Source organism: Quercus robur, chromosome 12, assembly GCF_932294415.1.
Source record: "Quercus robur chromosome 12, dhQueRobu3.1, whole genome shotgun sequence".
Classification (NCBI taxonomy): Eukaryota; Viridiplantae; Streptophyta; class Magnoliopsida; order Fagales; family Fagaceae; genus Quercus; species Quercus robur.
In genome coordinates this window covers 42955634-42978369 of record NC_065545.1, presented here as the reverse complement: position 1 = coordinate 42978369, position 22736 = coordinate 42955634, and the positions used below count along the sequence as shown (strand labels likewise).

The window sequence follows — 22736 nt, the reverse complement described above, 5'->3', positions numbered from 1 at the left end:
TATATATAATATACCATTATGTACTTGTCTTGAAAATATATTTTCTTTTCTTTTCTTTTTTTATATAAATAAAATAAGATTTGAATTAATTTTACTGCTGCTTCATAATTAATGGTTCTTTATCTTCAAGTCAAGAGACTAATAGTTTATATTAGATATATAGCCGGAATTCGATTACAAGTCCTTTATTCGGTGATAAAAAGCATTACCACTTGAAATAATTAAAACTCATACATAATACAATTTTTAATTGAATAATAATTAGATAATTAGCCACCATTTCAACATATTCATTGCAAATAAAAACAAAATTACAAGATAATTAACTATTGGAACCTTGTTATTTAGCTCCAAAATTTTAAATCCTTACGTGTTGCTAAACCTAACATTTATAAATATATATTGCAGGGTCACGTTCCGTGACGAACCGCAGTAGTGTTGGGTTCGCACGTGAATGGGCCCAGACAATATCATTTGTAGAGAGTGGGTTCGAAAGGCTAGGCCTCGGCTACCCAGCGGTGGGTTTTTGTGGTGCTCATATATGATTGAGGAGTCTTCACCCTTGGAGTCTTTCTCCTGGAGGTGGACTGGGAGGCCCTTCCTTTTTTGCCAGTCTTCCCAGCCTCCTCTCTAGATTACTTATTTTTTCTTTTATACTAGCCTGCGTTCACTTTCCTTCGTCCACGTGTAGGGTCAACCTTTCCAACACTGATACTTATCCCGTCAGTCCAAGACCAAAGTCGTTGGGAGTGGTTGATAAAGCTAAAGCATACGGCTCTGTTAGGTGCAGAGCTAGGTATAGGGAAGGTAGTAAGGGCAGCCTTTCCTAGATATTTTAGATTTTCTTTCAAGTTTGTCCCTATACAGTTTTTGCCCCTCTTCTTGGTGGAGTTTTGGGTTAGCCGAGGACTGCACTGTCCTCGGCTGCTTCTCCGGGCCAATTTGTGCTTTACGTTATTGAGTTTGGATTATAACCTTCTTCGGCTTGGGCCTTAGGCTCCCCATGAATAAGTGGGCCCGGTCCATAAACTGCTGGGCCCCACAATAGTCCCTCAAAACCCTGCTGTCCGACTTCTTGGTTGGAGATGGGGGTTTTGGTAACAACAAGCCTTTATTATGGCTCATTTAATTCAGCCCTTGACTGACGCTGGCGACTCTTCACCTGCCCATGGAATGTACCGGTCTACAAGATGTTCCCCTTGATTTGCGCACGATGCGTTTATGTAGTTTGGTTATCTAAAGCGCGTCTTTAATATCTTCCCTTTACGAGACCTCCCAGATTCAACGGTTTTTGATGGCGTGGGGGAATGAAACGGGCGTATTCATGTTTGCAGATTTCCTTGGAGATCTGAACACATTAAGTACTCTCCTCTTCGTCCCCTATATAAAGAGAAGAAACAAGAATTGTTGCTCCCACAGATGAATCCCTTTAATCCCACCAAAATTTGAAACCCTCAGATTCCTTCCGGAGTTTACTTTTACTCTCTGGTTATTACCTAACCTGAAATATACTCACCATAGTAATAAGCAATGAAAATGCCATTCCCCTCCTAGAAATACCATGTTCTAACGAAGCTCGAAATGGCTTGGTCAGGGCAAGGATGGCGGAGACTCAAGACTTGTCTCGCCTTTCTTTTAGCCAAAATCTGAAGCAAGGACTCGTCACGTCACACTTTCGGCGTGACTGAGCCGAGGACACACATCATCAATACTACCCGCTCTCTCATGAGCATATCTAATATGGCACCAGTGTGTTAGGAGTCAGGACTGGGGCAGGGACTAAGTGCCCCTGCTTCTTCCTCTCATCTTTTCCCTCTTCTTCTCCTCCTTCTTTTACTCATGTCCTCCATCTTCCTCATTCATCTCCTCCATCCTCTTCTTCATTCTCCTTCATCTTCTTCTTCCTTCTCCTTCATCTTTTTCTAAAGATGGTTCTTCTCTCAATATGAGCAATACTAAAGTAGAGATTGGAGAGACTTTGAAGACGAGTTTAAAAGACACCTGACTGTTTACTTATCTGTATTGCGAATGTTATTGTTGCTTCGGCAGTTTACCTTTTGTATAGGCTTGTTTAAGCCCCTCTTTGTACGTTGTAATAATTTTTCATATTAATAAAAATTGTTGTTATTTTACTTCGCATGTTTTGTTTCTATGTTTTTACAAGTTTACAAGCGTTGCTCGGCATAATAATATAGCATTTGAACCAATGACAACTAAGGCCAAAATACTTGCTAATGAAAAGATGTCACCATAACTTTAATAGAATTATTTGACACAGCAATGCCTATCTGTGAATAATGATACTTACCCAAAACAATGCCGAGATTAGAATTGGATGCTCTATGCGGTGTAGGAGGTAATAATCCGAAGACATATCTTTCGCAAGAATGAATAGCCCCCATAGGCTACCGAATAGTGGGGCGTCTCACCATCATCCTAACACTTTTATCGGCCTTAACATTTCACAGTATTTGAGCCGAGGGCTTTCCCCATCCGAGTAGTGGGCGTCCAAATAGGCTTGAGTCCGAGGACTTCAAAACGCCTTGGTTCTGTCCAAAACCTAGTTTTGTCATCCAGGTATTTGGTTTCCCCATAGGCTTGAGTTCGAAGGCTGTAGTTCAGTTTCTCCCTTTCCTTAGGTATTTCGCGAGGTGCCGAGCAGGAGGTTGTCCTCGGCAACGGCTATTCCTCGGCGTGGGCCGTTGTCCCTGGGCCCCCATGCAGAATGGGCCTGGGCTGCGAATTCACTAGGCCCACAAGTTAAGAGGTATTTCTGTAGTCTTTGGTCACGCGGTACTTTTTGGCGTCCCAGTGTTCGAGGTGCACCTTCCCGAGACTCCATTAACCCCATGGTTGCAGGTGGCGTTGGAGATTGAGCCGAAGCCATTTTGTCTGTAGCGTTCCTTGGGACGCTGCGTGAATTAAATGCCACCACCTTATCTTTTAAAATAAATAGGAGAGAAAGTTGCTTCACCTACGCATCAATCCTTCGGTTTCCTCCCAAATCACTACTCCCATATCCAGTGCTATCCCCCCTTAGCATAATATGTTTGAGGCGAGGGTTGAGGAGAAGGAACTCTCTCCGCCACAGAAGCGCCGTGTCCTCCTGAGACTCAGAATAGTGAGGTACGGGCAAAGGAAGCATAAATTCAAGAGAATGTTCCGCTTCGACAGAGGGGAAAGGGTGTTTCTCCCTCTTTTAGTCAAAATCCGAAGCAGGTTTTGTTCATGCCAAAATTTTGGTGTGTCAGAAGAAAGATTCTCCGCCATCATCACCTCTGCCCTGTCGCAGGCAAATTTTTGGTGAAGGCTTCTCAACTTCCGGCTCCCTGCACCTTTTCTTCAGCGGTGTGAGGCTCAAGTTGGGTTTCTTTTGCTGCCTGAGTTATGGGCATGTAAAAGCATTGAGGAAGAACAAGGTCTTGGAGCAGTAGCCAATCTCTCCCCTGTGCCACTTCCTCGGCTTTAACTTATTCTCTTGTATCTTTCTTTTCAATTATGTAGTGAGCTTTGACATAAGCTGATTCCAGCTTTTCATTGTACGTTGTACTATTTCTTTGTTTTAGTAAAGATGGAAATTTACTTACTTGTTTTGAATACTATTCTTTTGGCAACACCACTTTGTGAATAGGTGTGCTCCATGTGTGTGTTTTTCCTCAGCGATATTTAGAGCAAGAACTCTTGAAGCACAATCCAACTAATTCTAATTTACCGACACTACCAGACATAATAATAACAATTCGTAGTAAGTTAAACTTAGGAAACTAACCGAGATACCGGTTGAACGTTCTGTAATAAGTGCGAGAATACTGTCCGAGAACGATAAATTCAAAATAATTCATCCGAGGGGGTGACCAAGCATTGAATGACTTCGATTATGCTTTTGGAAACATGTTGTTCCATTCCGTAATGGTCCCTTTGGTGTTGAGGATCCGAGGGCAAACTAAAGAATCCATGTAGTTCAGGAATTAACCCAATTGTTAATGGAGAGTTTTCCTCGGGGAGATTCTAAGGTCCACATAACGTAGTTTTTCCTTTTAGGTAGTTGGTTTCCCCAGAGGCTTGGGTCCGAGGACCATACAAGGCCTTGGTTCTGTCCAAAACTCGTATTCTCTTTGTAAGCAGTTGGTTTCCCTAGAGGCTTGGGTCCGAGGACCATACAAGGCCTTGGTTCTGTCCAAAACTTGTATTCTCTTTGTAAGCAGTTGGTTTCCCCAGAGGCTTGGGTCCTAGGACCATACAAGGCCTTAGTTCTGTCCAAAACTTGTATTCTCTTTGTAAGTAGTTGGTTTCCCCAGAGGCTTGAGTCCGAGGACCATACAAGGTTTTGGTTCTGTCCAAAACTTGTATTCTCTTTGTAAGTAGTTGGTTTCCCCAGAGGCTTGGGTCCGAAGACCATACAAGGCCTTGGTTCTGTCCAAAACTTGTATTCTTTTTGTAAGTAGTTGGTTTCCCCAGAGGCTTGGGTTCGAGGACCATACAAGGCCTTGGTTCTGTCCAAAACTTGTATTCTCTTTGTAAGTAGTTGGTTTCCCTAGAGGCTTGGGTCCGAGGACCATACAAGGCCTTGGTTCTGTCCAAAACTTGTATTCTCTTTGTAAGTAGTTGGTTTCCCCAGAGGCTTGGATCCGAGGACCATACAAGGCCTTGGTTCTGTCCAAAACTTGTATTCTCTTTGTAAGCAGTTGGTTTCCCCAGAGGCTTGGATCCGAGGACCATACAAGGCCTTGGTTCTGTCCAAAACTTGTATTCTCTTTGTAAGCAGTTGGTTTCCCCAGAGGCTTGGGTCCGAGGACCATACAAGGCCTTGGTTCTGTCCAAAACTTGTATTCTCTTTGTAAGCAGTTGGTTTCCCCAGAGGCTTGGATCCGAGGACCATACAAGGCCTTGGTTCTGTCCAAAACTTGTATTCTCTTTGTAAGCAGTTGGTTTCCCCAGAGGCTTGGATCCGAGGACCATACAAGGCCTTGGTTCTGTCCAAAACTTGTATTCTCTTTGCAAGTAATTGGTTTCCCCAGAGGCTTGGGTCCAAAGACCATACAAGGCCTTGGTTCTGTCCAAAACTTGTATTCTCTTTGTAAGCAGTTGGTTTCCCCAGAGGCTTGGGTCTGAGGACCATACAAGGCCTTGGTTCTGTCCAAAACTTGTATTCTCTTTGTAAGTAGTTGGTTTCCCTAGAGGCTTGGGTCCGAGGTCCATACAAGGCCTTGGTTCTGTCCAAAACTTGTATTCTCTTTGTAAGTAATTGGTTTCCCCAGATGCTTGGATCCGAGGACCATACAAGGCCTTGGTTCTGTCCAAAACTTGTATTCTCTTTGTAAGCAGTTGGTTTCCCCAGAGGCTTGGGTCTGAGGACCATACAAGGCCTTGGTTCTGTCCAAAACTTGTATTCTCTTTGTAAGTAGTTGGTTTCCCCAGAGGCTTGGGTCCGAGGTCCATACAAGGCCTTGGTTCTGTCCAAAACTTGTATTCTCTTTGTAAGTAATTGGTTTCCCCAGATGCTTGGATCCGAGGACCATACAAGGCCTTGGTTCTGTCCAAAACTTGTATTCTCTTTGTAAGTAGTTGGTTTCCCTAGAGGCTTGGGTCCGAGGACCATATAAGGCCTTGGTTCTGTCCAAAACTTGTATTCTCTTTGTAAGTAGTTGGTTTCCCCAGAGGCTTGGGTCCGAGGACCATACAAGGCCTTGGTTCTATCCAAAACTTGTATTCTCTTTGTAAGTAGTTGGTTTCCCTAGAAGCTTGGGTCCGAGGACCATACAAGGCCTTGGTTCTGTCCAAAACTTGTATTCTCTTTGTATGTAGTTGGTTTCCCCAGAGGCTTGGGTCCGAGGACCATACGAGGCCTTGGTTCTGTCCAAAACTTGTATTCTCTTTGTAAGTAGTTGGTTTCCCCAGAGGCTTGGGTCCGAGGACCATACAAGGCCTTGGTTCTGTCCAAAACTTGTATTCTCTTTGTAAGTAATTGGTTTCCCCAGAGGCTTGGGTCCGAGGACCATACAAGGCCTTGGTTCTGTCCAAAACTTGTATTCTCTTTGTAAGTAGTTGGTTTCCCCAGAGGCTTGGGTCCGAGGACCATACAAGGCCTTGGTTCTGTCCAAAACTTGTATTCTCTTTGTATGTAGTTGGTTTCCCCAGAGGCTTGGGTCCGAGGACCATACAAGGCCTTGGTTCTGTCCAAAACTTGTATTCTCTTTGTAAGTAGTTGGTTTCCCCAGAGGCTTGGGTCCGAGGACCATACGAGGCCTTGGTTCTGTCCAAAACTTGTATTCTCTTTGTAAGTAGTTGGTTTCCCCAGAGGCTTGGGTCCGAGGACCATACAAGGCCTTGGTTCTGTCCAAAACTTGTATTCTTTTTGTAAGTAGTTGGTTTCCCCAAAGGCTTGGGTCCGAGGACCATACAAGGCCTTGATTCTGTCCAAAACTTGTATTTTCTTTGTAAGTAGTTGGTTTTCCCAGAGGCTTGGGTCCGAGGACCATACAAGGCCTTGGTTCTGTCCAAAACTTGTATTCTGTTTCTTAATTTATCTACTTCCTAAAGGTTAGCTCCTCGAATAAGGTGAGGGAAGCTAGCTTGACGTTTAAAGCCCCTAGACTTGCCATGCCACTGGCATTACGAGGCGTAGCCCCTAGTAGGAAATTGTGTCGGAATAACAACAATGTGTCGCCGGTCATAAAGGCATCATCGCAGACCCTTGTTCGACAGAACCTCAACTCCACCGCCGCTCGAGCTAACGCGCAAGCCTTCCCCACAGACGGCGCCAATTGTAGGGTCATGTTCCGCGACGAACCGCAGTAGTGTTGGGTTCGCACGTGAATGGGCCCAGACAATATCATTTGTAGAGAGTGGGTTCGAAAGGCTAGGCCTCGGCTACCCAGCGGTGGGTTTTTGTGGTGCTCATATATGATTGAGGAGTCTTCACCCTTGGAGTCTTTCTCCTGGAGGTGGACTGGGAGGCCCTTCCTTTTTGGCCAGTCTTCCCAGCCTCCTCTCCAGATTACTTATTTTTTCTTTTATACTAGCCTGCGTTCACTTTCCTTCGTCCACGTGTAGGGTCAACCTTTCCAACACTGATACTTGTCCCGTCAGTCCAAGACCAAAGTCGTTGGGAGTGGTTGATAAAGCTAAAGCATACGGCTCTGTTAGGTGCAGAGCTAGGTATAGGGAAGGTAGTAAGGGCAGCCTTTCCTAGATATTTTAGATTTTCTTTCAAGTTTGTCCCTATACCGTTTTTGCCCCTCTTCTTGGTGGAGCTTTGGGTTAGCCGAGGACTGCACTGTCCTCGGCTGCTTCTCCGGGCCAATTTGTGCTTTACGTTATTGAGTTTGGACTATAACCTTCTTCGGCTTGGGCCTTAGGCTCCCCATGAATAAGTGGGCCCGGCCCATAAACTACTGGGCCCCACATATATCAAGAAAAAAAAATCATTACTTGTCTCTAAACCCCAATATTCCTAACACCTTCTTTTTCCATCATTTAGCCTCCAAACTTAAATTGAGAAATCAAAATTATTAATCATTGTCTGTATTTTTTTCTTGTTGACTTTTTTTACATTCAAGATTGGATTAAAATGTCACATGTGATTGCTCAAAATGCATTCTAGGAAAACAATATTTATTTTAAAGAAATTTACTTACACTATTGTGCAGACAGAACTAGATTCACACACCACCCGGGGGGGTTAAGAACCAAAATGAAAAAAAAAAAAAAAAAAAAATATATATATATATATATATATATATATATATGAGAGTGTGTGTGTGTTTGAAAACACCAATGAATAATTATTTTAGGAAGCTATCATTGTGATCATTAGAAAGAATTATATATTTGGGGAGAGGGGGGGGGGGGGGGGTGGGGGGCAGTCAAACGGCTAGCTTAATCAAAATGAAATATTATGAAATACAAAGCACGTGCATACACACATGCTTACTCATAATTATGTATGCCTTTGAAAACTCTAATGAATAATTAATTATTTAAAGAAATTATCATTGTGATAATTTTCTTAATAACAGACTTATAAGAAAAAAAATTATGTATACGTTTGTTATTTTGTTGAAAAAGATTAGTGAATTTTTTTTAATACTTTTTTAGATATAACTAAATTAAAATTACAAAATAATTCTTAATTTAAGATATGTTTTATATGAAAATTAAATTAATTTTTTTAGAATTAAATTAAATTTAAATTATGCATTCATATTGTATCTATAATATATTTTTAGCTTATTCATTAATTATGAGACATGTTTTACTTTGTAGAAAATTTTAGCCTCTTAAATAATTATATTTAAATTTTGGAAGAAAAAAAAAACTTCATTTAGCACTTGCAAATCACAATACTAACAAACTTGTGCAATACACTAAATCCCAAGAATATGTAATTATTACTTGACCCATAAATAACAAAGCAATAGTTAATTAAATAAGTTATACCTAGTGTAACTCCACATGAGTTACACATTTTTTAAAACCATTAATTTCCATTATTCTGATAGTTAGAAAAAATGGTTTGACTTACCTCCAGTGTTTTTTTAATTGGACATGTCATTTTTTTCTAAATATACAATGACAAGTGATAATGAATTTTAATCTCCACATTTTATTTAGTTAGTGAATAATGTGACAGTTTCTCATTAAAAGGAGATTTCAGTCAAAACAAAAGTAGATTCCAGTTAAAACAGTATTGGAAGTAAACCAAACCCTAGAAAAAATAATATTGCCTTGTTGTCATCCTTTTAGAAGGATACCAAGTGTAACTTAAATCCATCTAATAGTCAACACACCCATCAAGAATCATTTTAGGAAACTATCTTCAACATTAATCTCTCAAAAAACTTATAAAACAAAATATCTTTAAAAAAACGATTTTCTTTTTAATGACATCTCATGTGACTTTGCACTCTTTATTGTCTCAAAGATCAACAAACTAAATACTATAACAATAAATTGAAGAAAAAAAAATGATTAGTCAATAAAAAAATTATGAAAACCAAAGTTTATTGAACACATAATTCGAAAAGTGGATTGTTGAATGTAAGTAGTCAAAGCCTGAAAATCCTTGGACAATATTTTATCACTTAGACTATATAGTTATTCTACTTTGGATTTGAAAAGTGGATTTTCTTTTGCCACATAGTTTAAAAAGAATTGTATTAGATTCCTTGAAAAAAAAAATTATAACCACTAAAGAATGTCATGTCTTTTTTTTTTTTTTTTTTTTTTTTTTTTTTTTTTTTAAATAATGAATTTGACTATTTGATTAGACTTCTATAAAATTTATATTAACCTATTGGTAATCTCTCTCTCTTTTTTTTTTTTTTTTTTTTTAATTCCTTAAGGGGGGGGGGGGGGGAATTGGCCAACATATAATTCCATCTTGGGGTATTCGTGGTGTAATGCGGCTTTAGGCTATTTTTATCACCACGCTTTGCGGTATGGTTTAGCCAAAATTATAATTGTACACACCTCATTTTTGCGGTCACATATGCGGTGCGGTAGGGTGTGGTGTAATTTAGAGTTTAACCAAAACCATAATTGCACTACACCTCATTTTTGCGATCACATGTGCAGTGTAGCGTATAAGATAAAGTTTGAAACTAGTATATTTTTCAAATTTTGGGCTTTCTCTACCCATCCCAAAATTGATTTTCCCTTTGTTTTGGGCCAAGTTTTAAACTATTAAGCTTTTTTTTTTTTTTTTTTTTTTCGACTGGCTTTCCTAATCAACACTTACTAGGTTATTAATTTGTTTTTTTGAAAAATAGGATTATTAAACTATTAATAATATATTTAATATTAAAAAAATAGATATATTAATACATAGTGAGGGTGTGGTTTTCTTATTATAAAACAGTAAACTGCACTACACCATGTGGCGTGGTGCAGTGCGGTGCACTGTTACTTGAGGTGCAGTGCAGTTATCCATTTTGCGAACGGTTTTGATACGGTTTGTGCGGTTTGGTAAACAATCCTTCCATCCTTCTCCCAAGTTCCAATTGCTCCTGCAAGAAGACATATGAGAGAGAAAAAGAGGGAGTACATAATGTTCAAGAAAATTATATAAAAAATTCTCACACAAATCAACGTGGGATGGGAACCTTCTTTGTCTTCTAATTTATATTTGGCTAAATTACAAACTACACCCCTAAAATTTGAGAGTATTTAGATTTTATACTTCTGAAGTTTCAGAACTGAAATTTCACTTTCCAAAGTTATATTCTGTTTGTATCAGCAATCCCTTCATCCACAATTTCTATTAAATGTCACATAAACTTGTCACATGTGTTTAATTCATCCAATAAAAATATGTCACATCATTTTTTTTCCAAAAAAAAATTAATAATTTAATAAAATTAATGTGTCATCATTTTATTGGATGAATTAAATAGACGTTGCATGCTTATGTGACTTTTAATGAAAATTATGGATGGAAGGGCTGCTGAAACTTTTTTTAACACAAAATGACAAGCTTTATTGAAGTAAATTAACTAGATACACATCAAGGAAAATTTGCCAATTTGGTGCTGGAGGAAGCTTGGAACATCTTATTCTTCCATCGACACGGTAGATTCTGATTCTGATACATGCTTGGCATTCCTAACTAGAAGGTGGCCATACTTTTGGTGGTATTAAATTTGAGTTTCACAATCCGAACTCAAACAAACAACTGAAAAACCATTTGCAGGCCAAGGCCAATTGTAGCAAAATAGGATAACTTAAATTGGAGCTTCTAACCTCCACTAATCTCAATGTCTCTTATCCATCCAGTACCATTAAATCAACATGTATATTTAATTTTTCAGACTCAAATGCCACTCCTACCACTACCATCTCAATAACGTCAAATCGTAACTCACCATGATGCAAAACTGAAAGAATTTAACTGCCCAGAATCTCACTTGGTATCATTATAAAAATCGAGCATGTCACCCCTAGCTCAGAAGTCAGTAATCAGGAAGTGGCATTTGCTTTTAAGTGCAAATATTGTAGCTCCTACCACTTTGTACTCAATTTTCTAAGGACAATGAGGTTTCCTTGCAATCAAATTGGTGCAATATAGTGAAAATTCATAGCTATAAACTTATTAGCAAGTCTTAATCTGAGAAACAATTCTGGCAACTGGAAGCTAGTCCACCCTTTTATGTATTTTGAAAATGGACAAGCTTGTGCAGTACCATTTAACTGAATCTATATACAATGTTTATTTAAAATAATTCCTAAATATTCTACTAGGATAGCGAACAGCAGCAACTTCAATGTTTTATTTACAGCCTGCTTGAAACTTTATAAGATATGCTTGAAGAGCAAAGAGTCACACACATTCTCTATACCTTCATTATACAATCTTACAAAATTCAGTCCTCAAGGACAGTCAGTGCTACTAGAACTTTTGTTTGAAATGAAAAAGTTTAAGGATATGCAAAGTTTATTTATAATCATTTGCCAGAATTGCTGTTAAATACGATGAATCAAACACTTAATAACTTCTTCTCCTTCAAGCTTTCAACAGTATCCTTTAGACTCACCTCCACAGGAGTAAAGTTAAGACCCAAATTTTCTGCTCTCTCCTTGGACACCTGGTATGTTGGCACAAAAGGGTTGTCGTCCACAGATCTGCAATGAATAGAACATAAGCCAATTTTGTTGGAATTCTATCATAGTGATAGCTAAATATGTTACAAAACACATTATTAAATTAAATGGTCCACAATTCAGACTGCATATCTTTTGATGCCTGAGTTCAAAATATGAAAAGTTCAAACAGTCAGTTTTGAGGTAGACAGGCTATTCAGTAAATATAATTTGTAGGTTTGTTATTTAATCATGTGCTTACACAGTGACCAAGCTATTCAGAATAATTGAACATGAACATGATGACAAGTTAGAGAGGATTCTAGAACTCATTGTCTCAACCACTTGGCTTCAATAACCTTGCTTGTACTCTTGGCGCTTGTTTAGTGCCTCTGGCTATCATGTGATTGAGTTTTCCTGGCCTCCTCTGCAAGCTCCACTCCGAGGTGGGTTCACCTCTGCCCGTCCGTGGGTCTTTCTTCCACTTTTGTGGGGCTTATTCCTTCCCTATCTGTGGGCTTCGCTCTGCCCGGTTTGGGTTTGCTCTGCCCAGTCAGCAGGTCATCCTCGACCTGTGGATTCAATCCGTAAGCTCTTTTCCAGCTTTATCTTACTTTCTGAGTTTTGGTTGGTAGTTTTGTTGATGTTGGCAGGTGATTGTATTTTGCTGTAGAATTTTGGTGTTGGGTTATGTTGTAGATTTCTTAGGGCATTTGGTTTGTGGTTGTCAAGAGTGAATGTTTATTGAAGTTGATTGGTGATTGGATTATAGAATTATGGATGGTGGTTGTTCTTGTTGGTGGGCTGTATGTGTAGACTTTGGAGGGCTCTAGTTAAAGAGTTTCTTCAGTTTGAAGTTACTGAGTTTTGGCTGGTGGTTTTTCTTGTAATTGTTTTATCCCTCCACACCATGAGAATCCTATCTTGGAATTGTCATTGTGCTGGTAGAGCCCCAACAGCTAGTGCCTTAAAGGCTCTTGTTAGAGAAGAATGGCCTGATGTAGTTTTCATTCCAGAATCCAAAGCAAGTCTCCAAAAATAGAAAAAATGAGATCAAGTTTGGGTTTTGTTGACTGCCATAGGTGATGTTTGGATACGTGTTGCGTTTCAGTGTTTGCATGTTTTGCGTTTTCCTCTTTTCTTTTCTTTTTTTCTTTTTTTTTGGGTTTTCACGCGTTTCAGGGAATGCGGTTATTGTTCATGCACTGTTTCATGAACAGTAGCTGCAAATGTTGACTTTTCCACGGTGAACAGTGCATCCGTGCACTGTTCACGGACCCACAAATTCCACTTTTTAGCAACTTTTTCATTAAAAATGGGTCCCACAGAACTATTCACACATTTAAAAATTATTTTGCTACAGTGTTTTCAGTTTCAGCAAAATAAGTTCTATCCAAACAGACTTATAGTGTTGAGTCTATAGGTGAATCTGGTGGTTTAGCCTTAATATGGAGAAAGGGTGTGGAGCTGGAGGTCATATTTGCAGACAGAAATGTCATTGCGCCTTTGGTTTATTCATCCCCCCCTCCATGACTTCTTTTTGCAGTGTATGGCCCTCTAGTGTTAATGGCAGGGCTAAATTTTGGGGTCTTATGGAGGGCATGGTTAATTCATTTGCTGGACCTTGGTTAGCAATTGGGGACTTCAATTGTTTGATTAATAGTGCAGAAAAGAGAGTTGGAAGACAGGTTGGAGAAGGTTCTACCAGAAGTTTTAAAAATTTTGTTCTTGGAACAAGAGCCATTGATCTTGGCTTTTGTGGCTCTAAATTTACATGGTCCAATAAACGTGCTGGTTTTGCCAATGTTAAGGAGAGGTTGGATAGAGGTGTTTGTAATCAGGAATGGCAAGGCTTGTTTCCTAAAGCCGAGATTAAGCCTCTGATAGCGTCATCCTCAGATCATAATCCTATTTTGCTAGACACCCATTTGGAGGACAATTCAAGAGCAAGGCCTTTCCGTTTTGATGCTATGTGGACTGGAGATGCAACAAGTTCACAGGTAGTTCAGCTACTTCAGCAAGCTTGGCAACTGCAAGTAGAAGGGTCTCATGGTTTCAAACTGGCAAGAAAGATTCAACAAGCAAGAGACAAGCTAAAAGAGTGGAACAAAACACAGTTTGGATATGCAAGAACCAGAATCAAAGAGTTGGAGAAGAAAAGAAAATTGAAGAAATTCAAAATAGAGCCCCAACTCAAGAGAATCTAGAGGTTGAAGCAGCCTTGTGTTTAGAGTTAGAAAAATGGTTAGAATGGGAGGAAGTAAAGTTAAAAAAGAAATCCTGGGAGTGTTGGTTAAAGGTAAGAGATTGGAATTCAAGATTTTTTCATTTATCAACCATTATTCGGAGACAAAGGAACTGTATTACTGAAGGAACTGCATTACTGAAATTAGAGAAGATGAAGGATCCAGACTGATTGACAGAAATGAAACAGGGGCATACTTCACTACTAAATTCAAAGAAGTATTCCAATATTCTAACACGAGTGCCAACTAATCTTGATGGTCTTATTCAGCCATGTGTTTCATACGAAGAAAAAATAGAATTAACTAGAGTTCCCTCAGAAGAAGAAATTAGAAGAGTTTTATTCAATATGAACCCACTTAAAGCTCCGGGCCTAGATGATATGCCAGGATTGTTTTATAAACATTATTGACTAATAGTTGGGGAGCAGCTTGTGGCTGCAATTCAAAGCTTTTTCAAAGAGGGTTGGTTGCTTAGAGAGATGAATCATACCTTTATTACTCTAATACCCAGGGTCCAAGGAGCTCATAATTTCAACCAATTCAGGCCTTAGTCTTTGCAATTTCTGTTATAAGGTGATCTCCAAAACCCTAGCGAATCGAATGAGGCCTCTTCTTGAAAAGATGATTGATCCAGCCCAAGTTGCATTTATCCCAAATAGAAGCATCTCTGAAAATGTGGTTATTGCTCAAGAAGTTGTGCATAGTTTTAACGATATGAAGAGGAACAGGGGTTGCATCAGGATCAGATTAGATCTTCACAAAGCGTATGACAAGATGGAGTGGAACTTCATATCAGCTGTTCTAAGGGATTTTGGGTTCAGCCAGAAGTTCACTAAGTTAATCCATCAATGTATGTCCACTGTTAATTACACCTTGCTGCTCAATGGTGGAAAGGAGACTAGAATTTCTCCCTCAAGGGGGCTAGGACAAGGTGATCCTCTATCCCCTTATCTATTCATTATAGGCAGTGAAGTTTTAGCTAGATTGATTAATAGAGAGGACAATAGGGGCTCGATAAAAGGAGTGAAGGTGTCCAATGTTGCTCCTCCAATGTGATGCTGTTCTGTAATGCCAAGATGTCTGAAGTGCAGGATCTTATGAACTGTTTGTTGTTATATTGTGAGTGGTTGGGCCAAAGCATTAGCCTTGAGAAGATAGGGGTGTTTAGTTCAAAAGGAGTTCATTCCTGATTTCTAAGGCAAATTAAAGACCAAACAGGCATCAAGAAGCTGTCACAGGGTACTAAATACTTGGGAGTACCCCTATTTCTATCAAATAATAGAAGCAGAGATTTTGAGTATGTAAAAAACAAGGTTCAAGCTAGAACTGCCAGTTGGAAAAGCAAAAGTCTCTCTTGGTCAGGAAGTGCAATACTCATCAAGTTAGTAGCTCAAGCAATACCAAACTACACAATGTCAAGATTCATGCTTCCTCAGACTAAATGGTAAGTCAGATGCTGCTGTTAGGCGTTTTTGGTGGAGTCCTAAGAAGGATAATCAAATCTTCTATTCTCCACTGGCATGAGATGAATTATGCAAGCCATTAAAGCAAGGTGGGATGGGATTCAACAGATTTGAGGACATCAATTTAGCTCTTATAGCCAAGGGTTTTGTCCGGAAAGAATTGTCCTTTTGTCAAGTTGGTGGTTGCAAAGTACAAAGTCAGATCAAGTTGGCTTACAGCACCTCAAACAACCAAAACCTCATGGATTTGAAAGAGCATAGAGGATGCCAGGACTCTGTTACAAAAAGGTACATGCAAATTGGTGGATTCAGGTGAGTCCATTCTGGTGTGGGAAGATCCTTGGCTACCCAACAAACCAGGATTCTCTCCCAGTCCAGCCTCCCAACAAGGTGATTCTTGCTTGGTGGTCTCTCAATTAATGAATCAAATGAAAACAGGTTGGAATGTGACAAAACTACAGCAATTATTTGATCAATATCAGCAATCTTGAAAATTCCAATTTGGAACAGTGGCCAAACAGACAGATGGGCACGGACTAATTTGGTAAATGGTCAATTTTCAGTGAAAACAGCATACAATCTAATAATGGAGAGTGACGGACGAAATAGTGCCGACTCATTTAAAAGAAAGATTTGGAAGACAAAGCTACACTGTAGACTCAAACTGCACCTGTGGAGGATCGCATCAGACTTGCTTCCAACCAAAGATCAAACTAGCAGATATGTTCATATCCCTGATCTAAGTTGTCCTTTTTGTGGCTTTGATTCTACATCCACCTTGCATTTATTCACTCAATGTCATATTGCAAGGGCACTCTGGTACAGAAGTCAATTCAGTATCAGATTGGACAACCTGCAATTATCCTCTACATCTCAATTGATTGAAACGCTACATGACCCACCAAATGTTATGCAATTTGATAAGGAAAATAAAGAGAAGTTTCTTTTGTTTGGAGCTTTGTGTATTGACTGTATATGGATGTGGAGAAACAAAGTTGTCCATGAGGGATTGCTGCCATCTGAGGTGCAGAAATCTAGAAGCTTTCATAAGCTGGTTCAAGAACATTGGCGGTTGATAAAATCAAGCCTGCCTATGGATTCTTGGAGAAGTCTATGTAGGTAGTTAAAACCAAGGTATAATTCCTTCAAACTTAATTGTGATGCTGCTGTTGGGCTGAGTTACTCTTCTATTGCTGTGGTTGTTAGAGATTGGAGAGGAAAATTGGTTCTGCCCCACTCAAAGAAGGAAAATACCAATGTCACTCTTCAAGCTGAGGCTGATGCAATTATATTGGCACTTAATATTGCTACCAAGTTGAATGCTTCTCACTTCGTAATTGAAAGCGACTCCAAGATATGTATAGATTCAATAAGAGCTCCTGGTGATTAAGTTCCATGGAGATTGCTTAGCTTTGTTTCGGCTGTTAACTCTATATTTGTCGAGCTTGGTTCAGTATCCTTTAGCTGGGTTTATCAAAGCCAAATGGTCTTGTAGCTTTTTTTATTTTGGAAGTTTTGGTCTTGGTCATTTCCCTCCTAGTGTTGTAGATGTGATTGTAAAGGAGGCTGACCCTTTTGTGTAGTTTTCTTCCTTCTTCAATAAAGTCTTTTATTTCATCAAAAAAAAAAAAAAAAAAAAAAAAAAAAAAAGAATAATGAACATGATAGTTGCATAAAGTAGAGCTGTTAATGTTGAGGTAGACTGTAACAAGGTTAGGAGCTCAACTTTTGTTATGGGTTTAAACTAGGGGCAAAATAGTAATGTCACTGTACTCCTTTATATCTAAATAATATTTTGTGTTAGGGTCAACTTATCAAACCCTAAACTCTTTTACTGTTACAACAACTTTGATTTTGGAAGTTGATGACCTTATGCTCTTGGTGAGAAAAGAAATTACTTGATGATTATGCTGGTTCTTTTTCCCTTTCGGACTGGTTATTCTATGGCTAATTCACATTGTCTAGAATACAGTAGAGTTCCTAAATGCTATACAATGTAATGGCTTATAGCTCGCCTATGCCTTTGAGCATGTAAGGTGAAACTGTATATGGATGACATCATCCAAAATAGAAACAAAATAAAAGACCACAATATTGTTTAAAATAACAAAATAAAAGACACTGAAAAAGGATTATAGATGATAGACTTGGCCAAACTGAGAATTTCTGCTCTCTTCTGTAGGCCTCCCCCCTTTTTTTCAACCAAGCATATAGGAAGATCTTAGTTATAAATTTTTAAATATTATGAAAAGCACACATGAAACAAGATCTCTATGGGGTTTTGTATCTGTGGTTTACTCCCCAGTGATGGGTCCAAAGGGCCCTGCCTTGATGAGGTACCATGCCATAAAAATAAAAATAAAATTCATATGAAAATATTATGATAGCAATAAAAAAATAAAATAAAATAAATGGAATTTCCAAATCAGGATGGGAAGATATTGTCCAAGGAAAAGAAAAACATACGTAATTTGCACTAGAAAATAATGAATGTAAAGCCATAACTCAATCAGGCACAAAGATAATTAGAAATTGTTCAATGCATCTATGAGAAAAAGATGAGACAAATAGTAGTAAAATAGACGTATATGCAGCTTACTTTTCAGGAAGATTCAGATCAGGGAAGAGCTCATGCAAAATTTTCACAACCTCATAACAGTGCATAACTCTTCCAACTAAACAATATCTTCCACTAGCTGATGGGCTCTCAAAGGCTAGTATATGAGCATTAGCAACATCTCTAACATCAGCCCATCTGTAAGTTGCATTTGAAAAAGTTTTGGCCCCTGCATAAGATAAACCATCAACTCCTTGCATCACAAAAAATTGTATCAAAGAAGAGGGAATTAGGCAGAACCACATTCTGGCAGAAATTAAGACATTTGAATGATTGTAGAGATGCACTCACAACTTGACTACTTTTAATTTAAAAGAGAGTCCTTAAACAAGGAACTTACCCTATAACTAAGATTCCATCTATTCCTTTGAAATGCTTTAAACATAAACACACCTTTTATCTGTTGTAAACAGTCCAAAGCAAAGTAACATGCCACAATAATAGTTGGCCCATTGCAAGAATCTCAAGACGACAGCAAAAAAGACATGAAAAATTGATAATTCTAAGTAGCATGTTTAAAAAAGGGTCACTAAAAGTCATTCAGATGAACATATCAAAGAATTTTCAAATGGAAATTTTCACTGGAATAATAAAGCACAAAACTACCAGTTTTGGACAAAGTTTGGAATTTGTGCTTATTTAATTGATGTGAAATAGTAGCAAGCTAAATTTGTGAACCAATATGTTTTGGTTATGTACTGAGGTGGTGATAAAATTAAGTTAGGTTTGCAGCCATTACCTTAAAATTTCATCTGATATTATTCCCAAATAGGATACAATAGAGCATTAAAGCCTTAATTAGTGCAGGGAGTTTGGAAGCCCAGAGCTTTGACAAATTTGATCCAATGATAAGTTGACACATGTAAATCATTTGAACAAAATAAACGAACAAAGGGATGATGAAATGACAAGGGGTACCACATCAGACTGCTCAGAAAATAGTATCTGTTCACTGTATAAAAATTAAGCAACAAAGAACATAACCTACATCACACTTCAAATTGTGGAAGTTGTGAAATATTAAAGCTAATTTTCATTTGAGGTAAGTAGTTACTGAGTGTTGGAATCCCTGGATAAAGAATTATGATTTGATTAATATACCTAATTCAGGCAAAAATACTTTGCGCATAACACTGTTCTAAATCCCCCTATCGAATAGATTATGTTAACTATTGCCACTGAATAACTTTAGATTTTTGTCCCACACAATATTCTAGACATAAGAACAATGAACTTAGCCAAACAGATGCATGGGGTCAATCATTTTTCTTTTGGAGGTTTGTGCTGTTAGGCATATTAATCTCTAAATTATAAGAAGAAAATAATACATGAATCACAAAAGTTTGAACCCATTCTCTTCTGTGGGGGGGGGGGGGGGGGGGGAACGTCATTTGGTCCAACATGACTTTATTTCACAAGCATGCATTACTATTCAATAGAAAGATTAAAAAAAAAAAAAAAACCTCTATAGACTAGAGCTGAAGAGTACCATTTACAAGTTTCAGAATTGGCTCCACACTTGTATTAAGAGTTGGCTGTAAGAGAGGACCAATCACGAACCCTGGATTTACTGTGACCATGTCAATTGCATTCTCTTTTGCAAATTTCCAAGCAGCCGCCTCAGCTAAGGTCTTTGAAAGTGAATACCAAAGCTGATGAAAACAAATGATCTCAAAGTAAACAAATGACTTCCAATCCGGTTGTGTTGATAGAGAATATATGTCATATAACCAAAACAAATAATTTTTTTTCTTCTTTATTTTTAAAAAAAGGCATCATATTTGCTACCACAGATATGAAGCTTAGTGATGATTGCATCCTCCCACCAAAAACCAAAAGAAATTTGTTGGTTAGTAATATATATATATATATATATATATCTAAACTTATATTTTCCCTCTATCAACTGCTCCGGAAAGAAAAGAGAGTAAACCTCCTTAAAATTCAATATTCTATTGAAGATGCTTTCCTAGCAAACACTTAGACCCAGCTTAGAGAGAAACATATTAGTGGACATCTTCAAATATAGTAATCAAAAAGACAAATAAAGCTTCAATTACACTTTGATGGAATAAGAATTGTTCTAAAGAGCTATCACTACACTTGAGAGCATCATATATACTAAGTGCTATGGTGTCTTCTATTTCACAATACTTTATATAAATATGGGATATGAAGGCTGAACATGAATAAACTCACTCAAGAAGGCTACATCCATGGTATAAGATAGGAGAAAAACCATCCAGGGGAAAAAGGAAAGCAAAAATAAAGAAAAAGCTTAATTGCAGCTGATATGATGTGACTGATAAACCATTATGAAGCCAGAGAAATTGCCAAATGTAGCATTCACTAAAGAACCTGGAAAAGAGAGCATGTAATAAGAAATTAGAACATATATGCACCTTTGATTTCTCACAGAAAGCAGCATCTGAAAACCAAGTCTCATCAATTAATACATCAGGAGCAAGAGGTTTTCCATTGAATGCAACCGCTGCCATTGAGGATGTTATAACCACTCTTTTAATAGATGGAACTTTGGCACATGATCTAAGGACATTAAGTGTTCCTTTCAATGCAGGTTCAATTAATTCTGTCTGGAAAGAATTATAAAAAAAATCTCGTTATGAATTGGGTAAGTCAACATATGCACAAGTGATTTGAGACGTAATTTGCACAGTATCTACATAGACTGTTACGTTTTTCCCCCCTTAGATTTTTGAACAGTTTAAAGATCTACTAACGAAGACTTGCGCACAAACATTGGAGCAAATCAAAAGAAATTATATAAGAGATAAAAGAAGCATCCAATGGGCATTTCAAAACATGCGAAATGAAAAAAGGGGTAATTTCATGGACTACTTTATGTGATCAGAGGGCAAGAAAGTTTCACTTACTTTTGGTAAATCAAAGTATTAAACAAGATTTAGTCATTCTTTGAAAAAAAAAAATATATATATATATATATATATCTATGTTTCCATATTATATGACATTCATCATTCAATTTAAGTGTAACAGATACCTGTGGATCAGCAGAATAGTTAATAACGGGAGAGGCTGTATGAAAAACGCCCTTACATCCATCAACCAGAGAATCAAAAGATCCTTCTTCCAGTAAATCAGCTTTGAACAAATGAAGTCTTTCCTTAGCTCCATCAAGTGCAAGTAAGTGTTCCATCTTCCTTGGATCGTCTATGGTCACATTTAAAGCAGAACTCATAAGTTGTTTATATTGTATCTTTTAAAAATGTATACATCTGAGTTTATCCATCTTAACATCACCTATATACTCTATTTTTTCCTTCACAAATATCAAAATTATAAGTATTCAAGTAATAATTTCAAAATTAAAATTTGATTAAATTACTAATTTGATCCTCTAACTATTGGATAGAGTTCAATTTAGTTCAATTGCATTAATTTAGTCATTCAATTTCCAAAATCATGCCAAATTCATTCTTGGGTCACCTATCCATTTAAATTTTAACAGAATTAATAATTGAAAATGATTAGATTTCAAAATTTTACACATTTTATAATAATCATTTAACCTAGGACACTTCATTTAGGTGTTGTATATGTGTCATAACGGTATCTTATATATCATGTCATGTTATAATTTTTCAAAAATTGCTCGTAACACTGTATTGTACCTGCACCGGTGTCAGTGTCCGTGCATCCTAGCTTTTAATTTGTGTTCCATTTTCTACATTAGTTAGGTTCATTAAAATTTAAATGTAGAGGAGTAGATTCAAAGATGAGATTGACTTTATTTTGAAAATTGAGTAACTAATTGGCACAACAAATAATTGAGGGACTAAATTGACACAATTAATAGTTGAGGGACCAAAATTAAACTTTAACTTATAGTTTGAGGATCAAATTAGTAATTTAACCATGAAAATTATACAGTCTCATTTTAGTGGTTACTATCAGCTAGCAAAGCAAAGTGGGAGGGGGAAGTCATCGAATTTGGTTGACGATCTCCTAAACGCAAACGATCAAACTGATCATTAAATTGATTTTAGTAAACACTAGATTTTAAACCCAATTCTTAAAATTCAAGCATAATTTATCTTCTTGATATATAATTCAAACATGATCATCATTTATCACAACCCATTAAAGAGAAAGGGGAAAAAATTTTGCTTTAATTTAGGAAGCTTGCAAATTCAATTAGTGTTAGAACTTGGCTCAATAAAGAAAAAGATTAACTAGTTAAACAAAAAGGTTATAACATTAAATTAGTCTGAGTAAAAACTAAACTGGGTTCACGATGATTATGAAAAAATGGTGATGGATGAAAAGTTGAAAACCCAGTTGTAAAATGTTTGCAAAAAAAAAAAATCAAAGGCTGTCAAATGAAATGGGAGAGTTTGGAGTGAGTGTGAGTGAGAGTGAGAGTATAGACTAACTTGGGTCACGAACTGTGGCTTTGACAGTGTAACCACGTTGGAGCAAGAACTTGACGAGCCATGAAGCTATGTAACCAGATGCTCCAGTTACACACACTACCTTCTCTGCTCCACCTCCACTCATTCTCTCTCTCTCTCTCTCGACCGCTTCTAGTTTTTATGCCGTAGGAAGGAAGAGAGAGAGAGTGCGTGCGTCAACTCAACTTAAACACCAATGTCACTCACGTACGTGATCCCATATTTTTGTTTTGTTTTTTTGTTTTTGTTTTTGTTTTTATGTCCTCTCTCTCTCTCCAGTAGAGGTCAATTTGGACTCTTCACTTTATATTATATAAATTAATAATTCAATAGTTATTACTTCTATATTATATAAATTAATAATTTAATAGTTACAATTGAAATGAGATTTAAATCATCA

At 37.7% G+C, this 22736-nt stretch overlaps 1 protein-coding gene across 3 annotated transcripts; it reads right to left on the bottom strand.

The window, feature by feature from the left end:
* Positions 1 to 11240: 11240 nt before the first annotated feature.
* On the bottom strand, positions 11241 to 22544 carry LOC126710405 (phenylacetaldehyde reductase-like). 3 transcript variants are annotated; one of them, XM_050410841.1, is made up of 6 exons: positions 22319 to 22544; positions 20926 to 21095; positions 20306 to 20497; positions 19393 to 19555; positions 17886 to 18072; positions 11241 to 11619 (listed from the first exon to the last, which is right to left on the bottom strand). In XM_050410841.1, exons 1-6 carry the CDS (start codon positions 22440 to 22442, stop codon positions 11475 to 11477), a joined length of 981 nt encoding a protein of 326 aa, XP_050266798.1. In that variant the 5' UTR covers positions 22443 to 22544; the 3' UTR covers positions 11241 to 11474. The 3 variants fall into 3 exon arrangements, with proteins under 3 accessions (XP_050266798.1, XP_050266800.1, XP_050266799.1); XM_050410843.1 differs by having other exon boundaries at positions 20982 to 21095; positions 22319 to 22488; XM_050410842.1 differs by lacking the exon at positions 20306 to 20497 and having other exon boundaries at positions 22319 to 22539.
* Between the last annotated feature and the right edge of the window lie 192 nt (positions 22545 to 22736).